The sequence below is a fragment of the Diplotaxodon limnothrissa genome, linkage group LG11 (assembly GCF_057381915.1).
Source record: "Diplotaxodon limnothrissa isolate DT_005_m linkage group LG11, D_limnothrissa_male_GT1.1, whole genome shotgun sequence".
Classification (NCBI taxonomy): Eukaryota; Metazoa; Chordata; class Actinopteri; order Cichliformes; family Cichlidae; genus Diplotaxodon; species Diplotaxodon limnothrissa.
In genome coordinates, this window is record NC_140606.1 from 18,297,807 (window position 1) to 18,322,416 (window position 24,610).

Genomic DNA, 24,610 nt, shown 5'->3' on the forward strand with positions numbered 1-24,610 from the left:
TATCGTAGAAGACTGGAACCCACTAGACACTTGAAAGACTGGAAATTAGTTCTAGTCATATATATGATTCATCTTATTATTAATATTATTTAAATATGTCTTTAAAAATCTAGCGCCGTGGAAAAAAATGCAAATTTTCCGTGACTTCAGTTCCATCTTACCCAAGAGCGCACAAAACAAAAATATTCTACTCCACAAATTACATTTTCTTTTCCTGCCAGTGTAAAAGATTCGTAAAGCCCACTCTAACATGACAGTAGTGTAGGCACATATCATGGTAGTCTTGTCGGTTCTGAATTAGCTGGAATAGATGAGAAGTGAATTTTTGCCTAATCTTCCCGGTGTTTGTTTACCTCTGTGGTTAGCGTGTTTTACAAGAAGTTGGCAAATGATGTACACATTTTGTACAAGCGGGATCTGGAGATGGGATCGGCTGACGGCGGGGGGAGGAAAACTCCACCCAGCAGATAGGATCTTGGGCAGGCAGAGCGGAGGGGGAGTTTGCGCTGAAAGAGCTCGGGCTGGTCGGACGGGACGCTCGATATAAGTCCTGCAGAAAACTTCAGAGGGGGCAAAGTCCAGCCCGGGTGAGATAGGGTGGAACTTGCGAGCGCACTGGGAACTAAATCACATGTGATTTTTTACAGAAATGCTCCAAAGATGGCGGTGGTAGTAGCGACTGGAGTTCCGATTGGCTCTGGAGTGCAAAAAAGTGGATTTGTGGAGGTTTTGGTGCGAGAGCAGTGGCACAAAGTTTTGGTCAACTTGAACGAGGAAGCGCTCACGTTAAGCTGTGAGAGCAACGTTAACGAGAGTGTCGATGACAATGTCAACTCTAACGGCGTTACCAACGGATCTTACCATGACAACAGTAATACCAACTCCAACAATGGCCCCCAAACTGTGCGCACCGCGTTCACGGACCTCCCGGAGCGGGTACCCGAAGCGATCGCCAACAAAAAGCGGTGCGTCAAGGTGACCAAGCAGGAAGTCGGGGGACTCGGGATTAGCATCAAAGGGGGGAAGGAGAATAAGATGCCCATCCTCATCAGTAAAATATTCAAGGGGCTCGCTGCGGACCAGACCCAGTCTCTGTATGTGGGGGACGCGATCCTGTCCGTGAACGGTATGAACCTGCGGGACGCGACCCACGACGAGGCTGTGCAGGCGTTGAAACGAGCCGGGAAAGAGGTGACTCTGGAAGGTAAGGCATACTGGAGAGGAGGCATGTGAGAGGATAAAAGAATTAGAGGAACACCTGAAAGAGAGGTAGAGGTCGGGGAACCTTTTATTGATTGACTAGATTACGGGTTGTTTTTTGGAAGCCCCTGTGAGTGTTTGTGCAAGTACAGATTTTATTTAGTGAATGAGTGAAAAGCGTACCCCGACGGTAAGAGCTAAGTGTAACATATTCCACATCAGTTTGTGTGTCAGTTTCTCAAATGTTGCGTAATATTTTTGGGATGCCCATAGACTCACTCAAAGACGTGAGGAGAGCAGTGCTCCTTCACTGAATGACACCGGTAATGTCGGAAGAACCTCTGGCTCCACATGGTTGCCTTTTTAGACTCAGGTTTCTCGATCATGTCCATTAGACACATTTTTTATTTTCTACTTTCCAGTTAATTACAGTCACTTGTCACTCACTTGTTACATTAATAGAATGTGCAGGAAAAAAGAAAAGAACCGGGAAAAACACTGCTTCCACTTTGACCTCTGCTGTAGGATGTAATTTATTTTACATTAAAGAAGAGAGGTGCTGGTTGTCATACCTGGGAAAGTAAATATTATTCCAGCAGCCGATATTAATTCACCCTGTTTATATCAAATTAGATTGCAGTCACCTTAGTCTTGAACAACACTGGCATTTGGTGCTGTTTTATTACATAATTTGGAAACAGGTTACAGACTGATTGCCTTTTGCAGAAAAGAATAATTGAGATTAAGGAAATAGGTATTATGCAACTAGATGTGCCATGGGACAATCATGCAACATCAAACTCATATCTTTTCCCTTCCTCTGGCCTTTTTTGCTTCCTCAAATGTGCAGCCTGTTCATTTTTTTTTACAGTTGCTTTCAGCTAAAATATCAAGATGTAGATCAAGATTAGGCTGTGGGTAGCCACACTGAGAAAGGTGAAGACCATTTTACTACACACAGACACACGTGCACACACACACACGCACATGCATTCCTTCATACAGGAAACTGTTGCACATAAGTGCCTACTTCTCAGTTCTTTCATTCCTGTCCCTAAGAGGACTCTTGGACCCAAGACAATGAGAACAAAGTGTCTCTCTCTCTCTCTCTCCCATACACATGTGCACACGACTCTCTCTCATCTCAGATACACAAACACGGTGATCACACTCCTCATGGGGACATGCTGGTCCCAGCTGAAAACTGTATCACGATCTGAAAGAAGGGCAGAGGAGATCGGAGCAGAGGAAGGTGAAGAGAGAGAAAAATGAGGGGGTATAAGAGCATTTAATGGGAGACTGAGTGGATGAGAGACTGAAACAGAAGGACAGTTAACAAGAGGTTTAAAGAGGCTGAAATAAAGATTACTGTGAGGGTTAGTATTTTCACAGTAACTGCTATTTAAGAGAGATAATTTGCACGTGAGAAATTGGGTAACACATGAAGGTGTTGCACAACAAAATGGCATCAATTAGTCAAATGTAAAGTAAAATCGAATGAATAGTGATATGTCAAACCTAAATATCAGCACCATTTTATTTTATTCTTGAGTGGGAGCCACCTTGAAAAGATTTGAGAGAGGCAGACTGTATCATATGAGGAAAGAGATCAAGACAAAACATCTGATGTGTCTTTTAGGAGATCGTACCTGTCCCGTGGGAATAGAGTGTGCTGGTGCAATTTGTCTGCAAATGTGCAAAGGATTTGTACGTGGATGTTTGTAATCTGTGTATCCTTTACTAAAGCACAGACAAGGCATCTTGGAAACTCATTACGAAGGACAGATATGTCTGAAAATAGGCAGCAGCTACTTCCCTCCGCTTCACACAGCTGTGAGAGGGCAGCAGTTTGACCCACTGAGAACAAGCCCTGATGTCAGAGAGCCTCCTGCTTTAGTTAAAGAGTCCTCAGAGACTCTCGGTAGGCTCTGTTCTTTGCTCAGTATGCAGTCAGACAAACCAAATGGGAATCTCTATAAGGAGATCAGTAAAGGCTCTGCACCACAAAACTCCTAGCAACCGCAACCGGTAATGTTATGGTGGTCTGTTGAAGGACCGATCAACAAATGGCACCTTTAGAGACAATCGTCGAAGTTTGTGCCACAGAATTTTATTTTTGGAGTGTCTGCCTTGTGCTGTGCAGCTGGATGTTTGCACTCAAGATTGTTTGCAGACGAGGTCCACTTAGAACACTAATCTGTCACCGTTATCGGTAATTTGACAAGGCCAAGGCCTATTATTTCTTGTTTGTGATCATGATTACAACCAGTAGTCTCTCTTTGACAGCGCTCATTGAACTGACCAGTACTCAGAACAGTGGTAACGTCCAAGAAACTGAGTGAAGATCTAAGAAGGAGAATTGTAGATTTACACAAATTTGGAAGGTTTCTTGGAGACATTTAAAAACTTCAAGCAGTTGTATGTAAATACAAGTTTCAGATCTGTCACCACTTTGCCAAGGTCTGGAAGAAGACCCAAACTGTCAGCCTCAGATGAGAGGAGAAAACCCAGGAACCACCAAACCTGCCATGAACTGTAAGCTGCTGAAACAGCAGTTGCACTGTCCACAAGTGAAACAAATTTTACACTAATTTTACACTTTAAACTTGGAGTGTCTGCCTTTGCTGTGCAGTGCAGCTGGATGTTTGCACTCAAGATTGTTTGCAAACGAGATCAGCTTAGAACGCAGTTTAATTGGTCACCTTTAAATAACCGCTTGCGGCAGGTCACCATGATAAAGGCCAGAGTTTTGGTTTGTAGCGCGCTGTGTTCACAGAAGACATTTTGACATGTCACAGCAAGAAAAGCAAAGCATAAGAAAAATAATCCTATATGTAATTATAGCTGCATGAGAAATACCAGGGCCCTGAAACAGGCGGCTACATGGAATTTACCATTCATTATTTTTATTGTTTACACCTTTACTTGTCCTATGGCATGTCTACTGAAAAAGAGCTAATGGACAGGTGTGCAGAGGTGAGAAAGAAGGCAGGGTTCATGTTCACAAGCTTCTTTTTTGTTCACTTTAACAACACTGAGTGGAATACCATGAATGCCTTTGAGGGAACACTGTTTACCCGTTTGAATGATTCATGTTGTACAGATAAAGACCGCAAACAGACACAGAGTCCTTCCACAGATTTGAACCAGTGGGGTGCTGGATGGCAAGTGTTTGTTTTTTCGGTCTTGCGTTATTTATTTGTCTACCACTGTAAATGTGCTTTCTAAATAAACCTCCCTTCACTTGACTCTTCTCCAACACACTTTTGCTTTTAGACGTGATCGGATGTCACATTTTATCAGACAGTTTGCTTGAAGTGCACTGAGCCCTTAAATGACACTGAGGGATTCTCCCGTGCCCTCCGTCAGCAAACATAGGTCTTAATCTGCCTCCTCTCGCATCATCAGGGCTCTATAGAAAACCTCTGAAATACCCTGCGTGGCAACATCACGGATGTGAACCCTTTTACCTCTCAACGTTAACTACAATAAGAATTTTATGGTCCCTGTACTGTGTTCTTTGTTTTCTTTCTTATGTTTTCTTTTTGTTAAATGTTTTTATGCAGTGATGATTGACACTTCAGTCCAATCATGTGGGTGTTAAAGTTGATTCATGCCTCAGCTTAAGATGCTTAAGATGAAAAGACATGAGAAGAATTCTTTTGGAGAAAAACACGTCAATTCACTCGTCTCTGTAAATATAACAGAATAGTTTAACCCTATAATAGATGGTAGGTGGCAAAACAGATTATTTATTTTAAGACATATATGTATTAATTTAAGTATTCATGTGATGAGTCATCAAGTGAAATTAAGGATAAATATATTACTCCTGATGTCAGATTACAGCTAAGATGTAAATTGGAGTAATTATGTAACTAGGTTGCTGGTGCGATGCCTGGTTCCTCTGATCTATATATCAAAGTGTCCTATGGCAGGATACTTAACCCCAAATTGCTCCACAATGCATCCACTGGTGTTATTGTGTGCATGTGTGTGTGATAAAGAGCTGTGTGAACACCTGTGGGAAGGGCTTAGTGTGGCTTGTAGTGTAAAAGTGTCTTAAGGGATCAGCAAGACTATAAAAGTGCCATTATAAATAACAATCTAAATTGACTTTTCACTGACCTCAGAGCAATAGGATGTTCTATTAACTTGACTCTTTTAGAAGCTGCCAACACTTTGAGATGTTTAAAAATGACTTAATAACAGTTAAACAATTCTCAGAAGCTTCCATCCACTCATCATGGGCATGAATGTATATTTACATATACTTAAATCTTTTAATTAGTGGTGCCGAAGGTCGTCTAACTTGACAAGGCTTATTAATTTCTTGTTTGTGATCATGGTTGACTACAACCAGTAGTCTCTTTTTGACAGCGCTCATTGGACTGACCAATACTCAGAACAGTGCAAAAGACCAAGAAACAGAGTGAAGATCTAAGGAGAATTGTAGAGGTCTGGAAGAAGACCCAAACTGTCAGCCTCAGGTGAGAGGAGAAAACCCAGGAACCAACCAGCCTGCCATGAACTGTGAGCTGCTGGGACACCAGTTGCACTGTCCACAAGCGAAACAAATTTTACACTATCACTATCACAGTTCATATCATCATGGAAAAATCAAAATCAATATTTTTATGATCAGAGGAAACTAATATTGAGCTGTTTGGCCTCAATGACAAGAGCTATGCTTGTACATTTAGCTTGTACAGTAATCTAAGAATACTGTACAAGCTGTCGTGCATGGTGTTGGTAGCATCATGCACTGTTTTTGCTGCTGTTACTGCACATTTGATATAGTGAAATAATAAATAATTTAAGGTGAAATTCTTAAGCTTCACCTTAAATTAGCAGCTAGATGGTTGAAACATGGACACAACTGGGTAGGACAAAGATTCCAAACACACATCAAAACTGGTTTTTGGAAAGGATAAAGCAGGCCAACATTAAGCTTCTGGAATGGCCTTCGCATAGCATCGACCCCAACCCTATTGAACATTTCAGAACTGGCTTTAAAGCTTGGTCCATGCAAGGAAACCAGTCGATTTACATGTCATAAATTCAACGTTGTGCACCCAATTCATGTTTTTAAAGTCATTAAAGATACATGTTATATAATCATTCCAACCTGAAAAAATAGTTCAAAGAAGTCATTAAAAGCCAAAAATGACATGTTTGTGATGAGTGTATGTAAACTTCTGACCACAACTGTAATTACTAGAGGTATAAAGAGTCTTAGAATAATTGTTCTGTTCGCTCCTTAATTTTTATCCTCTGGTTTGTCTATGTGGTATTTCTTTTTTTTAGGTTTTGTCTTTTTTTAATGGGAGATCTTGATGTAATAAATATAAACTCCTTTATCCTGATGCATTTCCTGTTCACCCTTTAACAGCTTTAACCTGATATTAATCAACACCTGACTACATGGCTAATAGAGCAGTCATTTTGACTTGAACTAGCAGGTAACATTAAACTGTGTATTTCATCATAAAGCTTGCCTAACATATCAGTAGTGTCCCTGCAGCTACAGTGATCCCTCAATTCATCTTTGTAGCATCATCCAGTGTCTGGCTTCAGTTTATCCACCAGGCTGAGCATTTCAAGTAGCTTATAAGGAACATTTACATCTTCTCTAACAAGTCTTATTACCCACTGCAGTGCAGTGGGCAGAACCTCAGTCTAAGAAACACGAGTGCATGTAGAGAGACAGGTCAGTTTCTACTAAATTGGGACAGTTTGGGGAAAATCTTCCCTTTAGATCAGTCGTTTATTACAACTGGTCATCAACATCGAGATTAATGTTTTTTTTTAATTCACTCTTGCCTGTCACCTTGTTTGGAGAAGCATAAATTCTAGTCTGGCAAGCACAATATTTATATTCTGCACTTGAGCAAATAATGCTTAGTATTTATTCAGAGTGCTTTGTTTGTAGCCAAAAATGCAGTTCCTGATTAAAACGGATCAGTGAATTTTTGTCAGATCAAAACAAGTCCTATGCAAATAGGTGCAGATCTTAATTTAGAAAGTGGCTGCCCCGGTGTTTGATTCACACATTTCACTTCTGTTTTCCCCCTGAATGTGCTGACTTATTTTGCAACCAGTGGCACACTGGTTGCAAAATAAGTCAGCTTGCATAGAAGTCCGCAGTGCATGTGCACAAACCCAGGATTCATGAATATTTTGTTAGTTGAAGCTGTTTGTACTCTGTGAACAAACTATCTCTTTGTGAGTAAAACAAACAGTAAAGCAGGGTATGGTTGAGGCTATGGCTACTTTATGATTAATACGCCACTACCACAGAGGTACGCAGTGTCCTCTGGTACTCCCCTTGATCTGTTCCTTCCTTTTGTTCATCTTTTAAATACAGTCTGTGGAGAAAACTTCATTTTTTTTGGCTGATTGCTTGAAAAGGAGAACCTCAAAAGAGATTTTATACACACGGTACTTGTGTTAAATGAATGCAGCACAAGTAAAAAGTGTTTGTTTTCTTAAGTTGAGGACCAACTGTTCACCCTACAAAAACATTATTATCTAAATAAATGCAGATAATGGGTTACATAAGGGCACCATAAAGACACACAACTCCTATTTAACAAGTTTAATTGGTAGTATTTTTTTGTATTTTAATTAATAGTATATTTACTGACGGAACCATTGCACGCAGCTGAGTGCATGCAAACAAATATTGGCAACCTTCCCATTGGAAGCAGAGCATGTTAAGAATAAAAAGTCAGAAAACAATAGAACACCTGCCACACTTCACTTCAGCCACGGGAAATGAGTCGGTGTCCTGTAAGCTCTCCTGTTGAGCCTTTAACAAGCCAAAGCTGTCATCACCTGACATCTGGAAGTGTGTGTGCGTGCATGTGTGCGTGCTGCTGTCAGCAGTGTGATGCAGCGTGCGTGTCTGAATGAGCATCTGCCTGTTTGTGTGCATTCGTGCGTGCCATCAATTTAAATCATCAGCGTTGTTGTCTAGACGAGTGAGAGTCGATATATGGCTGAGTGTGTGTGGAAAGAGAAGAGCGCGAGTCAGCGTGTCTACCAGCTGACTGTTTATGTCATTAGAGAAAATATCATCTCCTTCAATACAGCTTGTGGAGGCTGACTCAGAGCGGATGACTGTGATGATAATAACAGCAACTGTGGCGTTGTACTCGTGGTTGTGGCGGTGGAGATAATAGATTGAATCATTCATTCCTCTCCTGTGCAAGTGTTTTATAGAGACAAAACAAAAGCAGCGACCCGGCGCTGACACTCATCTGTTTTTCCGGCTGGTTTTGTTTGGAAAAAAACACAAAAACTTTTTTTCTCCAGGTGTAATCATTGTGTTTATGTGCATTATGTTTATTTTAGCCTAGTTTCCTTGTGATTGTGAGGACAAAATAGATTTTTTTTTTTTATTATAGTGGAGAAGAAGCACATCAATTTAGTCCTTACATTAGGATTTTTAAAGGAGTGAACAAAAATGACACATGTTAGAGTCTCTTAGTCATGCAGCATCGCAGACTTCTGTTGAACGTATGAGGCAGTAGGCTTTTGTCAAACCCACCATCTGCTCAGTCTGTGGTTTTGGTTTTTAGTAGGTCTACTTGTTTGTGTTGCCATTTGTGGAAACGGGGGAAAATGTAGAATACAGCTCTAATTTAGAGATTCCTGTTAATGAAATATTTGTCATATGTGTCGCTTTAGTGAGTAATGGAAAGTTAATTTACCGGCAAACAATATTTGTCGATTTTTAGATAAAGGCTCTCTTTAGAGTTGTTGTACTGTTTATGTGAGTATTAGAACAGTTTAAGGGGAAATCCTGCACTTTGACCACTGCTATGCGGTGGCAGTGGGCGTCTCAAACATTTGGCTCCTGAGCCTCATGCAGCTCTCTAGTGGATCCAAAAAAATTGTATGAACAGTAATACGATACTAATTAACGGTTGTTTATTGTATTATTTAAATTTTCTATCAAATATTGCTTCAAGCTATTCTTAATTGGTAGTAGTGAAACTACCTGAAATAGAGAGAGTGCATATATCGTACAATGGAAGAAAAGAGGAAGACAACAGAGAAGATTCATGAATGCAGTGAAGGACAGCAAAAGGGTTGAAGTGACAGAGCAGGATGTGTATCCTATACATATGTCTAGCCTGTGTGACTATTTTTGAGTCCCCCTACCTATGGATTCCAAATCCCCCCAAAACTAAATGCTGCAGAGAAAAGCCTTCAATTTAACAGCCTGTGAACAAACTTGTTTTAACTTTGCTTTCACTCCCAACACTGTCGGTGTATTGGTGTGCTCTTGCTGGAGTTTGTTCAAAATTTAATTGAATTTTTAAGCTACTGGGATCTTATTGGGATTGTATTTTATTCATTGTCAATCTAAACTCAGCACTTTAAATTTGACTAAATTACACCAAAACAGATGGGACTCATACTTACCTGCGTTGCTTCGTATCTACAGTGCTTTAAAGGGAGACATGTTAACATGTTTTATAGATTTATTTGGTTAAAGTGTCTCAAAAATTGTTTTTCTGATAGTAAAGGCTGTCAACTCCTGCCTTAGATGAACAAGTATCTGTAAATTAGTAAAAAGATGCGCAGTTACCTTTGCCCTGTGATGAAAGTTTTTTATCCTGTCTCTGATAGACACCCCCCCCCCCCCCCCCCCCCCCGCAAATCCAGTTTATATGCATTTATTTATTTATTTTTATCATTGTCTTAGTGTCTTCAAAATCATTTTCTACCACTGTAAAAACAGGATCTGAGGAAATACATGTTGGAGGAATCGTGTGTTGCTGTTTTAAGACATAGTCTGCATATAAGTCATTTGCACTGTTTCCACTTCAGAGCTGGAAAGTGAGGCCTTAATCACACCGAGTCGTCGTCTTCTTCTTCCAAACGTCATGGCACAAAATGTGTCATCTGGAAGAACATCTTTCAGCCTCAGCTGATTCACTGTCTCTGTGTGTGGAGGTGATTCCTGAGCCAAGACCAAACTGAAAGCCCAGTCCTTGGTCATGCTGAATGGCTGGTTAACATTACCGCACAAGTTGTCAGGGTTTCACAAGTTATTTTGTGCTTTATTGTTTGCGCTGTTGAAGGGAGGTAGTTGTGGATTAATTATCTTTTATAGGCTTTTTGTCAATGTAGTCCTTTCAGTACTCTCTACAGAACTCCCAGTAATACGTTTAATCCTCTTAAATAGCCAAAGTCTTTTGTCTAAACACAGCAGTAATGTCGTATTTGAAAAGTGAAAGCATGCATGAGATTACGGCAGGTGACCTGGCACTATTTTGAAGCTGTTATTTCTATTAGTTTTTACGCTTCAAGCATGGAAGTTAAACTGTGACCATATTTCTCTTGTTTTCTACAGCTTCCATCATCTCAATGTTATAGACATCAGCCTAGAATTGCTAACCAGTTTTCCTTTATACAATAATAAGCTGAATACTCACTGCACTCCTTACTTGATAGCTGCATGCATGAATCTGAGCTAAAAGAGTTTGGAAAGATCAAACTTTATGATGCAAAACTTGTAACCCCACAAAGTGACTGTATCCTCCTGCTCACACTTTCATCCTCTGAAGCTTTGGTTTTTTTTTAAAGTTGCTAGCTGTCATAATTCAGGGGAAGTGCTTTATAGGTAAATTCAAATTTTTGATAATGATATCTGCTAAATGTAAAGTTAAAGTAAAGTAAAGTAAAAAGTAAAGTAAGTAAAAAAAAGTAAGTAAAGAAAGTAAAAAGTAAGTAAAGTAAAAGTAAAGTAAAGTGTGCGTGTTAGTCCCCATAGGGAAATAGTTCCTCTGCATTTAACCCATTCACCCAGTGAAGCAGTGGGCAGCCACCAGTGCAGCGTGTAGGGACGGTACCTTGCTCAGGGGTACCTCAGGGTAGCCGTTCAGTGGAGTCGAACCCCCGACCTTCCGATCATGGGGCCACCACTCTACCTACTGAGCTATCCCTGCCTGTGAGTGCGAATGGTGTAGGTTTGTTATCTTTAACATTCAGGTTGATGTTTAATGTAATTTCAATGCAAGTTTCTTGTGTCCTGAACACACACTGTGGTGTCCACATCCTCTGCATTTGCATCTGCACATTTGCATTTTTTTTGGGCAAATAAGTCTTTGAGCGCTCCTTTTGTGCTCCTTTCTCTTTCTTATTTCTTTCATACTCTCTACTGTGCATCACTCAGACTACACTATGCCAAATTCCCTCACTCCTGCAGTAAATATCATATTTACATCCATCCATTCGCTTTCGCTTATCCTTTTCAGGGTCGCGGGGGGCGCTGGAGCCTATCCCAGCTGTCATAGGGCGAGAGGCGGGGTACACCCTGGACAGGTCGCCAGTCTGTCGCAGGGCTAACACACAGAGACAAACAACCATTCGCACTCACATTCACTGCCGCATTCACACCTATGGGCAATTTAGATTAATCAATTAACCTATCCCCACAGGTTAACTCATATTTATAGCACGATAACTAAATCATTAAGTTCAGTATTACATATAGAAGTACTCTTTAATCTGTTAGTACTACATCTCTTGTGTTGTAACATCATCGGCGGTATTTTAAAATGTGACATTTTAGCAAATGCCTTTCAGGTGTCTTTTATATAAATATGCTCTTCAGAAAGTTGATTAGAAAAGTGTTGAACTTGGTGTCAGTTCATGGTCAGTGAGTAAGCATACCTATGCACATTTCACGTTTCTTTAACCTGCTGTTAGTTGCTACACATTGTTCGGTTAAGGTAGTATTGGAATCTTTGAAATATTGGCCAACATCTTACAAAAAGGTGCCTCGAGGGTGGATTTGTAAGGGCCTTTTGTGTTGCTGTAGTATCCAGGTACAAGAGGAAAAGGCCCAATTCTACAGTCAGAGGAGCGTCTCTTTTTTTTTTCTACCTCTTTAGTCTGGTTTGGCCTCTTTCCAGCTTTTACCAGTCTACTTTCACTTCTGCAGCTTTAATGAGTGTTTTTTTTCTCTCCTTTGATGCACTTTCTCACAAAACAGAAAGTACATTTGAAGCATATAGTAGTAAATGCAATGACTTCAAACCCCATTAAATACCGTTAAAGACCATTAAATAAAAAAAGAGACAATGAGACAGCTACAGTAATTACACTTAATGTTATAGACCAGAGTGTGTGTTTGTCAAGAGGGACGGACTGAAGAGTGTGTGTTTGTCGTTGTGTATTCATTGTGAAGGTCTAACAGTCAAGAACAAATTGAGTGCATCAGCTGTAAAAATGTGTAAGTAATGGATCGTGTACAGTTTCTATTAAGCGAAGACCGTTTGAATCATCAAAAGAAGTCAATGACTTCACTGGTGAGTCGAACAGCTGTTTTGATGCATTGAGGCATCTGCATCAATGACTGCTGTAACTGCAAAATACCTCGGAGAATGGAAATCACACCACTACTACTACTACTACTAATAATAATAAAAAAAGATTTATCTGCACATGGGTGAGCAAGGATGAGCTGGAAAGTGGAAAATAAAATCAAATAGATAGGGAAGTGTAGCCTCTCGTTTGAATCTCTTTAGTTTGACTTATGTAACAGCAAACCGGCTCATAGACTCCTCTCATGGCTCCAGTAGTATGAGCCCTATCCTTTTCAAGCTCTTCTCCAGCTATTGAGGTTATTGCGCAGAGCTGGCGCTGTAATGGGATAGAAACACGACCCAAGGGAATGCACACAGATGTACACACTTACAGTGTAATGACTGCACGGACTGTACCCCTTTTTATTTTCCCCTCCACTGGAAACACTTAGAGCTCTATTTCTAGGAATGGGGATTCTTTGTAGATGTTAACTGCAAGCAAATCATCAACTAAACATTATGTTTTTATAGTAGATAGGTGGCATGTCTTTTTTTTTCTGCTCAGAGAGTGGACTGTAAATTTGTAACCAGGGTATCAGCTGTTTGGGTAGATAATAATAAAGGTTTTGTGTATGGTGTGAAATTAACGGGTAAGTTGTTAGGATTGTGCCACATGTTTGTGTCTGAAAATCAGCAGATGGATTCATCTTGCTTCGTGCTGTCTTTACAGTCACGTTCTCTACCAGCGTCGGAAACTGACACAGAGCAAAAGACGCCTAGCTGATCAACCGCAGGTCTTGTGGTTTCTGTGTGGTGTACATGCTTTCACAGTTATTTTTTTAAGGATGTATGATTTAGGCACAGTGCTGTGGGTAGGCCCATTAGAAAGGTGTGATTATATATGTGTTTTGTTTTTGTTTTTTTAGCCTGAGCCCAAATACCAAGTCTAAACTTTCAAACTGACATTTAAAGGAATGCAGAGGGAGCAAAACGCATCCTCACAGTGCAGGAATGGCTGAACTAAGATGCTCAGAAAAATTTCAGCAAAACGCCACAAGTCACGAATTTGATGTTCTGCTGCAGATTTGTGATGTTTGCAACACAAAGTATGAGGCAGATGGTCTCTGTGCTGCTGTCTAATCACAAAAGTCAGTCTCAGTCTTTCAGACTTTTGCTTCTTCCCTTTTTTATTAATATCCTTCGAGTTAACACACTTAACATAAAGCAGAAGTGGTTGTCCTTATTTGACTGCGCTGGATTTGATCTATTCAGTCCTTTGATTTCAACAAAAGTATCAACCTTTTTTTTTTTTTTTTTTTTTTTTCAAGCTGTTTTAATCTGATCTGACTGTGTGGGTTATTCTACTGTGCAATTAGATCACATCGTATCTGTACGTCCATTGAGGACACTCTTACATCATCCCTGTCTTCTCCTCTGTGTTATGAGCCTCTGTGTTATGAGCCTATCATCCCTAATTTACAGGTTGGAGGTTAGGCTTGTTATACCATCCCGTAGTGCTCAATAGTGCTTCTACCAAGAATAGTTCACATGCTGGATTACAAATGCCACCAGCCATATGCCAATTATATGCAGCTGTACTGCGAGATATGCCAATTAGACATCCAGGCCATAATAAGGATTTAGCGTATTCAGGACATAGAAAGCAATCTGTGCACCCACTTTATCTCCGACTCCCTATTTCTGTCTTTCACTGTAACATGGTTCCAGCCTTCTTTTCTCCTCCTCTCAAAGAGGAGGACATGTGGAATTTAAAATGAGCATCAGTATGACTCGTACAAGTAAAGCTGTGTGTTTTCCTGGATTTGGCGTTTCTCAGATAGCCCAGCGGCGTCGGCCGTGGATCTTGAAGTGACTCAGTGGTGCCAGAGCTGCCAGCAGCAACAGAGACGATGAGGCAAATCAATACGTTTCAACAAATTATTGAGAGCTGAAGAGGCACTTGATTTTGTTGACAAAAACCACCGCAGTTAAATGGCATGTTGACATTTACTGTTATCAAGTGGCAGCGCAGAGGGCCACTTAATTATTACAGGAACATGTATCACTGTTTTTCCACTGAGCTTCCTGCTGTCTGTGGAGCAAAACGTGTATTGCTTTATCAGAAAACTCTGTGGACAATAGTCATCTTTAGAGATGACATTATTCAGAGGACACTGAATATTTTAGTGAGAGAGCATCTGAAGTGGGCTTCTATCGTGCACTCCAGAGCACATGTGCAAAGTAACTGATTTGATTCTCTTCCTTCTGATTTTAACGGGTGAACGAGAACGTATTGGACAGATGATTGTAAAACTACACACAGGAAATATATGGTGAGGGCGTGACGCAGCAGGTCTGAGGCTGTAATCGATCTAATTAACCGCCACTGCATGATGCGGACACGAAACAGACTTGTGGTCCTAAGTTTTATTACTATCAGAGGCAAGTTTCTGTAATCTGTACACCCTCCTGGGTCTCTGACAAGCATCATTAACGCACAGATATGTTGCTGAAAATTACTTTTCCGCCCCGTGAAAGTCTGTGCTTAACAAACACTTCAGTGGTATTATAAGTAAAACAGTTTCAATGTTGGCTGTGCATGTGAACATTTGTGGTATCCTCACTTCCTTCCTCTGCGTTATGACAGATACAGACTACCTTCAAAACAACAAGGTTTGTTAATTGCTGCTGAAGCACATATGGATTTTACATTATGAGTATCTGCAAGCCTGTAAGGTCAAACGTGTTGGGATTTTAATTGGCCTTTGTATTAAATGAGGTTACAACCCTGCCAGCAAAAGAACAGCCTCATTGTTATACATGTAGCCTTTTTTCATTTTAATATGTATTTTTGTAAAAGTATATATATTTATACGAATTAAATCATTTATACTGTTTAGAGTGTGCAAAGACAAATAGGCGTCACTATAGCATATAAATATGAACCATTTTATCTACAGAAAATTATGAAGATGGCCAAACGTGACGACAAATAATTTGCAATCTCAACATGTGGCTCAATTTTTATTGTTATCATTGCTTTGTGTGTACTAAAAATGTATTTCTTCTATTCCTCTCCAGTCAAGTATATGCGTGAGGCCACACCATATGTCAAAAAGGGCTCTCCCGTGTCAGAGATCGGCTGGGAGACGCCTCCTCCCGAGTCCCCCCGTCTCAGCAGCCCTCCCGTCACCTCCTCACCTGAAACTCCAAGTCCTACGATTCAGCACTCCTTGTCTCTGAACGGTGACAGGAGGTGCATACCACTGAAGATGTGTTATGTAACCCGAGCCATGACCACACCAGACCCTGAGAACAGGTAGCGAAGACACACACACACACACACACACACACACACACACACACACACACACACACACACACACACACACGAGCAGATTCTCTGGGCTTTTTTAAATGCTTGTTTAATGACTTCAGGTTCATACATTAACCACACACATAGTTCCACCTTGGGCTGAGTAATATGATCTTGAATCAAAACTGTTATTAATTTAACATGTTCTGTACATTTTGTTTTGCCAGGCCTGCAGCGCTTTTTCAAATTCTTAATTCTGTATTTAGTGGTGAGTGAAACGAAACTCCATTGTGGATACAATGTATCTTTTTTTTCTTGCGCTCATAGTTCACCAGGTTTGTCTTGAAAAGATGCTCATATTATGTTTGTGGGTCACTGGAACTATTTTTTGTGTGCAGTTTTTTCTGTTTGTTGTCGTCTTTTTTGCAACACAGATATGTTGGGTATAAGTCTGTCATGTGACTGTAGTCAGACATAGCTTTCAGGCTTTGTTACTAGAAAATGTTTGAAAGTTCACCTCAGAACTTTCTCCTCCCAAAGTTACACAGCAAGAGGTCTGGGCTGCTGGGGGATTCCCGTGATGTACTGAGTGTTTCTTCTTTAGTCATCTTTTCCACTCACTATGTATTTATACACCTCTCTGCATTTAATCATTAGTTATTATCAATGTCTTTTGTCCTGTCCACCACAACCGGTCGTGGCAGGTGGCTGCCCCTCCACGAGCCTGGTTCTGCTGGAGGTTTCTTCCTGTTAAAAGGGAGTTTTTCCTTCCCACTGTTGCCGAAGTGCTTGCTCAAAGGGGGTCATATGATTGTTGGGTTTTCTGTTTACTTTGTATTATGGTAGGGATTTCACCTTACAATATAGAGCGCCTTGAGGCAACTGTTGTTGTGATTTGGCTCTGTATAAATAAAATTGAATTTAACAGAAACAAAGAAAAGATCGTTGGTTACTTTAGTTAATTAAAGGTTAACTAGTTTTCTGCTCCTGCATGTCACAGTGAGTGAACAGAAGCAGCCTTCTCCAGCTGTCCTGTGGGGATTACTCAGTAACGGGTTTTTAAAATCCATTTTCAGTTTTCCTTAAAGACAAACCTTTGAAGTATTGCCTAGCTAATTCTCAGTCAGTGGGGGGTGGTCTGTTAGGGGCTGTCATCAAGCTAATTGGTTGGTAATTTGACAATGGCCCACTCAAACAGCATGGGGGAAGATAAGAGTGATTTACTCTCCTTTTCTAAACACGTTTGATATCAGAGTTTGTGTGCTTTATGCCCTAGCTGTCTTTCTCTCTGCCTCACTTTCTGTGTTGCTTCCCTACTTGTTTATACTTTGCTCTCTCTCATGTCTGTTTTTCATACTTGTTTGTGTTTTTGTCTGCTTGGTTTCCTCTACCTTTCTTTTCTATCATCATCTCTCTTTGTATTCTGCCATCTGAATCAATTTTCTGTCTCTATTGTCCTCCCATCCTTGTCACTCTCTTGATATTTTACTTTTTGCCCTCTAAACAATTGTCAGTGTTTTCCTATCATTCTGTGCCTCGTCTAGTCCTGCCTCCCTCTCCATATGTATGATTCTGGGAGAAAGTGGAAGCTCACACTTGAAAGCTTGAGATGATGAAGGAAACATCAAAGCCAAGTCGCAACTGTCTTTATGGAAACGCTACAACAACACTTTAACATTATAAATCTACTAAATAATCAGTCAGTAAAAATAAACAAATCTAATAAAAATAGAATGAAAAGTAAAAACGCCATCTGTGGATAGAATATGTGGTTCTCTGTCAGCTGGAAACACGATGTACTTTTTAAACTTTTGCAGTATCAGCTTATCGTGGAAGCTGTGTTTAGATTGTTCGGCTTAGATTTGGTTTCGTTTGACTTTTTCTCAGTTTGAAGTGTTAGTTTTTCATTGCACTTGCAGCTGCAGTTGTTTGAATTGTTGAGACATTTCGTACCACATTAAGCATAAAGGCAACACGCAAGGCTGCTTGATACTTACCTTCATTATGATTAGCATTGTTTTTATAAGTATCAAAGAAAATAAGTTCATTTCAAAATATTCTTTTGTCTGCTTCCTGTAAACTACAAAGAAGTTTGTACCTCTAAATTCCTACAGGATGTTGTAAAGTTTACATCCTGTAGGAAAATCAAATACTTAACCTTTCAAGTCTTCTTAGAAGTCTTCTGCTTTTTAACCAGTTGCTTAAGTTCTCTTTACCATTATGTAAACACAGCAGTAATTTCCATCTACTGTTTGCTCTTCCTGTAATATGGGCTGTAACTAGCGAGTGCTAGTTATAGACATGCTTGGTAGAATCATTTGTTTAGGGTTGTGTTACACATTACCATCTGTTAGCATCTCCTCCTCACATGCCTTTGTACCCTAGTTGCACTCGACAGCATGTTTTTGCCTGAAGTGGTGGAACAAATTGGTTGTTTCCACCTTTAGAAGGAACAGTTTTCTTGCATATTTTGCAAAGTACTGTGCGCTAAAGTCTGACATCTTTTAGGCAAACCACTTAATATATTAAGCTAGCTCTTAAATTGTTATTGGAGTCTATAATGCTGTTCTTGCTCTCAAGCATGCTTGGGCTTGTGTTGTTGTGCTAGGAAATGTAAAGGCAAGACATCAACATGTCATTGATTTCGCAATATTACAATTTTATATGACATAAACATTTATACTGATATAAGCAGGGATGGTATGATATGACACAGCCTTAGTGTGTATTTCCCAAGGTACTAAAATAAAGCAGGGTCACTTAAGATTCTTATTTATATCAGTGGCTGTTAATGAGCATAATGTTAGTTGGGACAGTCTGCAAAGTAATACTCAACTTGTTATTCCAGTATTTAAGCTAAAGAAAGAATTACATTCAGAGTCGTGTAATTATTCTGCAGTCGTACTAGCTTGCTACTGCTAATTAGCACGGTTGTTAGCCGGCTTGAAGTTAGCTTAACTTAGCTCCTGTTGGTGTTAGTCTGCAATGCTTACCTGGTATGTACACTGCCCGCAGGGTACTAATTTCACATCTTCTTGTGTAGCGTTTTTGCTTTATTTGGTTATGATTACTAAACCGAAGCAAGCAAAGCAGAAATCTTCTGTTTGTCACTGTCTTAAAGGGTGCGGTTTCTCTTTGCAAGACAAGGATCAGCACAAAACATTCCACATGTACCTGCAGATTGTCCACGCTAGTAGAGCATTGGCTAAGCCCGAAGACTGTGCATTTTGTCACTTGGTCCGGGATTCAACCCTGGAAAGACAGGTGACATTTGTGGAGAAAGTGCTGTCCTGTCACATGGCACGACCCTTCCCTCTCCGAGTCTAGAGTCCCAGTTATTTGCGTCTCCGTACATCTAATTGGCAAATCTCAAATATGAAGGGCTGTAAATTTGATTTAGCTTGGCTACTGCTACTGCATCTGCAAGCCACTTTGGAACCAACATTGACCCCAGCTCCTCCTTCTCATGCTCTGTGCGATCTAATCAGTGTTGTGTCAATGTGGATTCCTTCTCTCTTCTGTGCTAGGAGTAAGGAGTCCTTTTTTGCTTCCCACATATCCTTGTAAAAGGACAGGAAGGAGGTCCAGGGAGGCTCCATACTCACAGACATAAACTGCCACTGGAAATAATTATCTTCTTTTGACTAAAGTAGGCCTGACTGAAGGACTCTAATAGTACAAAAAAGTTGCAGTTAATTAGCATGGACCTGGCCTTGGGGTATGTGCTCAGTGGTATTCTGCTATATCCACATGGGACAATCATCTAGTCTTCTCATATATGAGTGTTTTACACAACAACAACAACAACACAACTTGTGGTTAAAGTTCATTAATTTTGAAGTTTATTATTACACAAAAAAAACATGACAGACTTGAACTTTGCTGACTTTATTTGTGAGTAGCTGGGATCAATATCTCATCTAGTGACATAGGCAGCTTAAGCTTTACACAGATAACACTGTTATGTGGTTTGATAAAGCTTGAGGGCAGATTCACAGACACAGATAAAGTCCTTAGCAAAATTTATCTTGACTAACCTGTTTTCTCTCAAGAAAGTCAAGAAAGTTCTTTCCTTTCTTCACTTCCAGCCTTACCTTGCCAGTAGATGTTTGGTAAATGTTTAAACAGAAGGACGCCCAAGTTGAAATGCAGGTTGTCGTTTTTAAGCCGCAAAAGTTTGACGAGGTGTTCATATTTGTCCCGAAAGTTAGATGTTTCACAGAGTTTGGCTGTTCTGATATAATAAACAGAAGTTAAAGATTGCAGAGTGAGATTAAACTCTTTTTTCATTTTAAGGATTCGGGGGTGATAAAATGGCTTTATATTAAGTGATAGATGAGCCTGTTTTATCTTCTTTTACTTTACTCAGTGCAATGTTCATCTATCTGAGGTTTTTCTCTTCATTTCAGCAGATGCTGTTTAAACTGTGTTTAAGCCTAAGATTCAGAAGATTGGCATTTGAGGAAAGATGGGACAGTGATGAGCAGGAGTGATAATTCAGAAGGAGTGAGTTAATAAAGAAGGGGACTACATGACAGGAGAAGGAGAGAAAGTAATGATGTTTACTTTTGGGTGAAGACAGGTTAATTATAATACAGATAATAAGGCAGATAGCTAAAATTCTCAAGTCAGGGTTTCACAACAAGGCTTAAAAAATCACTGAACGACATCTCCGTGTCTACATCCATACAGTCTATCCTTGGATCACATCTGCATGATGGAAGAGACCTTGAATACATATTTGCTAAATCTATTGATAATCCCACGAGGACAACTACCCTTTGATCAAATGAGAGATTTAACTTCTTTCATGCAGGAGCACACTTATGTAACGCCATGCATTCAGAGCAGTAGCCTTTTCAGCTCAGCTCAGTTTTATTTCTATAGAGCCAATTTACATGAAAACATCTTAAGATGCTGAGTTAAAAGTTAAAGACCCTACAAAATTGTAGCGAGAACCCAAAGATCCACTTGTGCTGTTTGTGTGTGGGATGGGTTTCGTTGCTAGTCCTCCCTATGTTCCCCATTCCTGCGTCATGCAATCAAGGGACAGATAACTTAGGTTGTCAAAGTTTTTGCCAAAGCAAATAGCACACCAAAAAACTTTCTCTACAAAAAGCACTTTTAGCCCCGGAATTCAGCCCTTATAGCTCCTCTCCTCCAGGATGCCCTTTATCAACCTGCCTTTTTACAAGCACCGATTCTATTTTTAGTTCAGATTAACACCTGGAGCTTATCTACTGTAGATGGTCTCGCCTACGTTTTGATAGAAGAGCAAATTAATCATATCCACTGGGGATTTTTTCAGGTTCTCCGTCTGTGTGATAAAAGAAAGCTGCAAAGAAAGCATTTTTGTCATGTTGAAACCACCCTTAGTGTGGAGTTTTAGTCCACTGTGCCACAGCTAATTTTTTCTCTGTATTTTCAATCGTATTTTAAAGGTTGTTATTAAATGGATATTACCAAAGCGTACACAAGCAGACACTGTTCCTACTTGAGCTTCATTTACCTTATTTGTGCATTTTCAATCCTTGAAAATCACGTGATAAACATTGTAGACTGTGCATACTTCAAACACGGCCCAAACACAATGTGAAGTACACATTGTACAGTTGCTACCATATCGCTTCTTTTAAATCTTTGAGTCAAGAATATTTAATAGTTTTCTGTGTCCACTGTTACTCTTATTATTTCCTTCCTTTAAAGTGGTCAGGTTATTTATCTATAGCATACTGGTTTACGTCGTGGAGCTGTATACTTGCTTTGCTGCCCTATAAAACAACAGTGCACCACTTTATGCACTGTAGGCAGACACATGTGCCTTTTTAAAATTCATATTCACTGAGCACACAATCAAAGAGCCATTCAGAGAGATTGAAAGGCATGTGTTTGTTTGTTTTTTTTAACCAAGGCCAGAAAGACTCACATTTCATGTAAGCAGATTAGATATGGAAATTTGGAGAGAGACGGCGCTGGTCTCCCACAGAGAATGCAATGCATGTTGAATAAACAAAAATTTCCATGCCATTTATTTCATTGTTCTGACAGAGTTGCTGTGATTAAGCAAATAAGAAAGGGGGCATATGTTAAAGCGCAAACCTGAAAAGGTAATATTTGAGTCCTAAAACTATAAGTCCAGAATAAATTGGAGTTTTGTGGTAAGGCTAACAAATATATTTTCAAGATTCTTCACTCTCAAGGTTTTAGCACTCGCTTCAGGATGATAACAGAGAAGTTCAACCTATTTAACTTTTCTTATCTTCCCCTGTAGACAACTAGAGCTACACTCTCCTGATGTCAGGCACACTGTGGTGCTGCGTTGCCCAGACCAACCATCTGCCCTGTCGTGGTTCTCCGCCATGCACTCTGTCACATCAGCACTGGCACAGGTCTGTCTTCTACGTGAAATATTATACCAGTGTCTCTCAGCACTCGATATTTCAGTAGATATAAGTAAGCCTCTGGAAATGTCTTTGAATGTTAAGTTATGCATATTGAACTATTTACCTTAAAAATGATCCATCTTGCTACAGCGGGTGCTGCAAGAGGTTATCCAAAACACAGCCAGGGCAGGAGTTGCTGGCAGCAAAGAGATACGACACCTGGGATGGCTTGCAGGCAAGGTAGGAGTGCATTACTCACAGTGTGGGGATATAAATTTGTCTACCCTCTGGGGGTGGGACAGCAAATTTCTATATCAGTTCTTAATCAGCTCCTGATACATTATTCCAATGTATTTTATGAGGGTTAATATATCTGGAATCTGAGTTAATGCCCTTATGAGATAAAGCATTTGTTGTTTGTGTGTAAAGTTGTAAAGGGTATTTTTTTAATTGAGTCAGATGGTAGAAATCCTTCAAAATAGTCACGTAAAAGCAGCATAAAAAGCCATCTGTCACAGAGAAGGGGGGAAATATGATAGTCAGGTGTAAATGTCAAGAAAATCGCCATGCAGCTGCACACATTTGTACACAGAAAACGACAAAAATAGTTTGCTTGATAAAGCAGTGGCAGTATTTACTTGTTGCATACTACTTGGAGTTGTCAGATTAACTGTTGGAGAAAGATAAAGCAATAGGTCAATCTGCATGTCAGAAAGGTGTAAATTAGTGAGGCGGTGGGCCTGGGAAAGGGGCCCAGATGGTGTATGAATATATGACAAAGTATTAATGTGGTGTGTGTTTGTACTGTGTATACATACATGCAGACATCTGTGCAGAGATATCTGTATCTACCTAATTTAGTCCTCGTGAATTCGACAGTATTTTAATCTTTAAATGCAGCACAATACTGTTACTTAGCAACATATTCTGATTATGTTAAAAATATGACCCTTGACCCTCTAAATCCCACGATACGATTGGATGAGGCAGAACTTCAAAGAGCAGTTTAGGATTCCGTGGCTGTGCTGCAGATAAGCTCTCATAATGAGAATAGTTATGGAGCATTGTAAAATGAAATACCACACTTGGTGTGTGCGTGCTCTGAGTGAGGGGTTTGTAGAGATGAGTGGCTGAGGGGGCACCGCTAAGCATATGCTTAAAAAAACCTACAACTGCACACCAGCCACATTTATTTTGGGTGCACAATAGTGAATCTAGACATTTCCTGTGACAGAACAGAACAGCCTTGTGAACAGCTATTACAGATTGCAACTACACACATGCTCACACACACACCAGTCTTCTCTGTTACTGCCAGTGATCAGCCTCATCAGCACTCTCATTTAAAAACATGAAGACAATCTTAGTATTTGCAAAAGCCACAAGAGGGAATAGGTATTTCTAATCGTGCAGAATTGATGTGATCAAATTTATATTGCACAGGTTTACAGGATTAACTGCCTAGTTAATCTATTATATTAGAATTTTACTAATTGATCATTTAATTTTGAATTCATCTATCAGGTTTTTTTTGTCATCAAATAATACTGCTAAATTTATGTCACAATGCCTTGCATACAAAGATATTGACTATATGGGCCAATAGCTGGAGCGTTTGTCGTGCGGATAATCCTCCTGATTAGTGCAGCTCTTTAAAAGACTAATTTTTATATATCTATATGTCAGACCATTAAAGGAAAGCTGTCATAGTCTCGTTGTTTGTGCTGCAGACAGAAAGTGAGAAGCAGTGCTGGAAGCCGGTGCTGGTGGTGGTGACAGAAAAGGACCTGCTGCTATATGACTGCTTACCACGAGGCCAGGAGGCCTGGCAGAGCCCTACACACACTTACCCACTTTTAGCAACGCGGTAGGACCCTCATAAAGATACTGACTTGCAGAAACTTGCACATGCATTAATATTGGGCCTTAACACATTCAATTTGTTTTATGATGACTAACACTATGGTGTTGCTTTTTTCATTTAAAAATGATTTTTCTAAAAATACTTCCAAGCTTAAGAGTGTATATTGAATTTCTTCTCTTTGCTAAAAGGCTTTGTATGTGTTTATTTAGTCTGGTCCACTCAGGCCCTGACCGGGGGTCGCCGCACTCTGGCACAGAGCTGTTCTTTGCCACTCGGACTGGCACACGACTTGGCATTGAGACTCACCTGTTCCGGACTGAGACCACCAAGGACCTGTCCCTGTGGACCAGACACATTGTGAATGGATGTCACGGATCAGCTGAGATGATCAAAGAAGTCTCTACGAGTGAGTCCCGCTACACAGCACACAAACATTAAGATTAAGTGATATAATGCATAAAAAACATAGGAACATGCATATTGATACACCTGCATAGAGACAGGAATGCATGTAGGAGCTATG

The 24,610-nt window shown here is 40.1% G+C and overlaps 1 protein-coding gene across 1 annotated transcript in view; it reads left to right on the top strand.

Moving 5' to 3' along the window:
* The first annotated feature begins 573 nt into the window (after window positions 1-573).
* Window positions 574-24,610, top strand: part of sntb1 (syntrophin, basic 1) — a 35,468-nt gene continuing 11,431 nt past the window's right edge. The window contains exons 1-6 of the mRNA XM_085366279.1: window positions 574-1,204; window positions 15,606-15,843; window positions 22,112-22,229; window positions 22,374-22,463; window positions 23,954-24,090; window positions 24,297-24,493. Coding sequence (XP_085222405.1) covers window positions 661-1,204; window positions 15,606-15,843; window positions 22,112-22,229; window positions 22,374-22,463; window positions 23,954-24,090; window positions 24,297-24,493 — 1,324 coding nt within the window. The 5' untranslated portion in view covers window positions 574-660. The remainder of the gene's footprint in view (window positions 1,205-15,605; window positions 15,844-22,111; window positions 22,230-22,373; window positions 22,464-23,953; window positions 24,091-24,296; window positions 24,494-24,610) is intronic.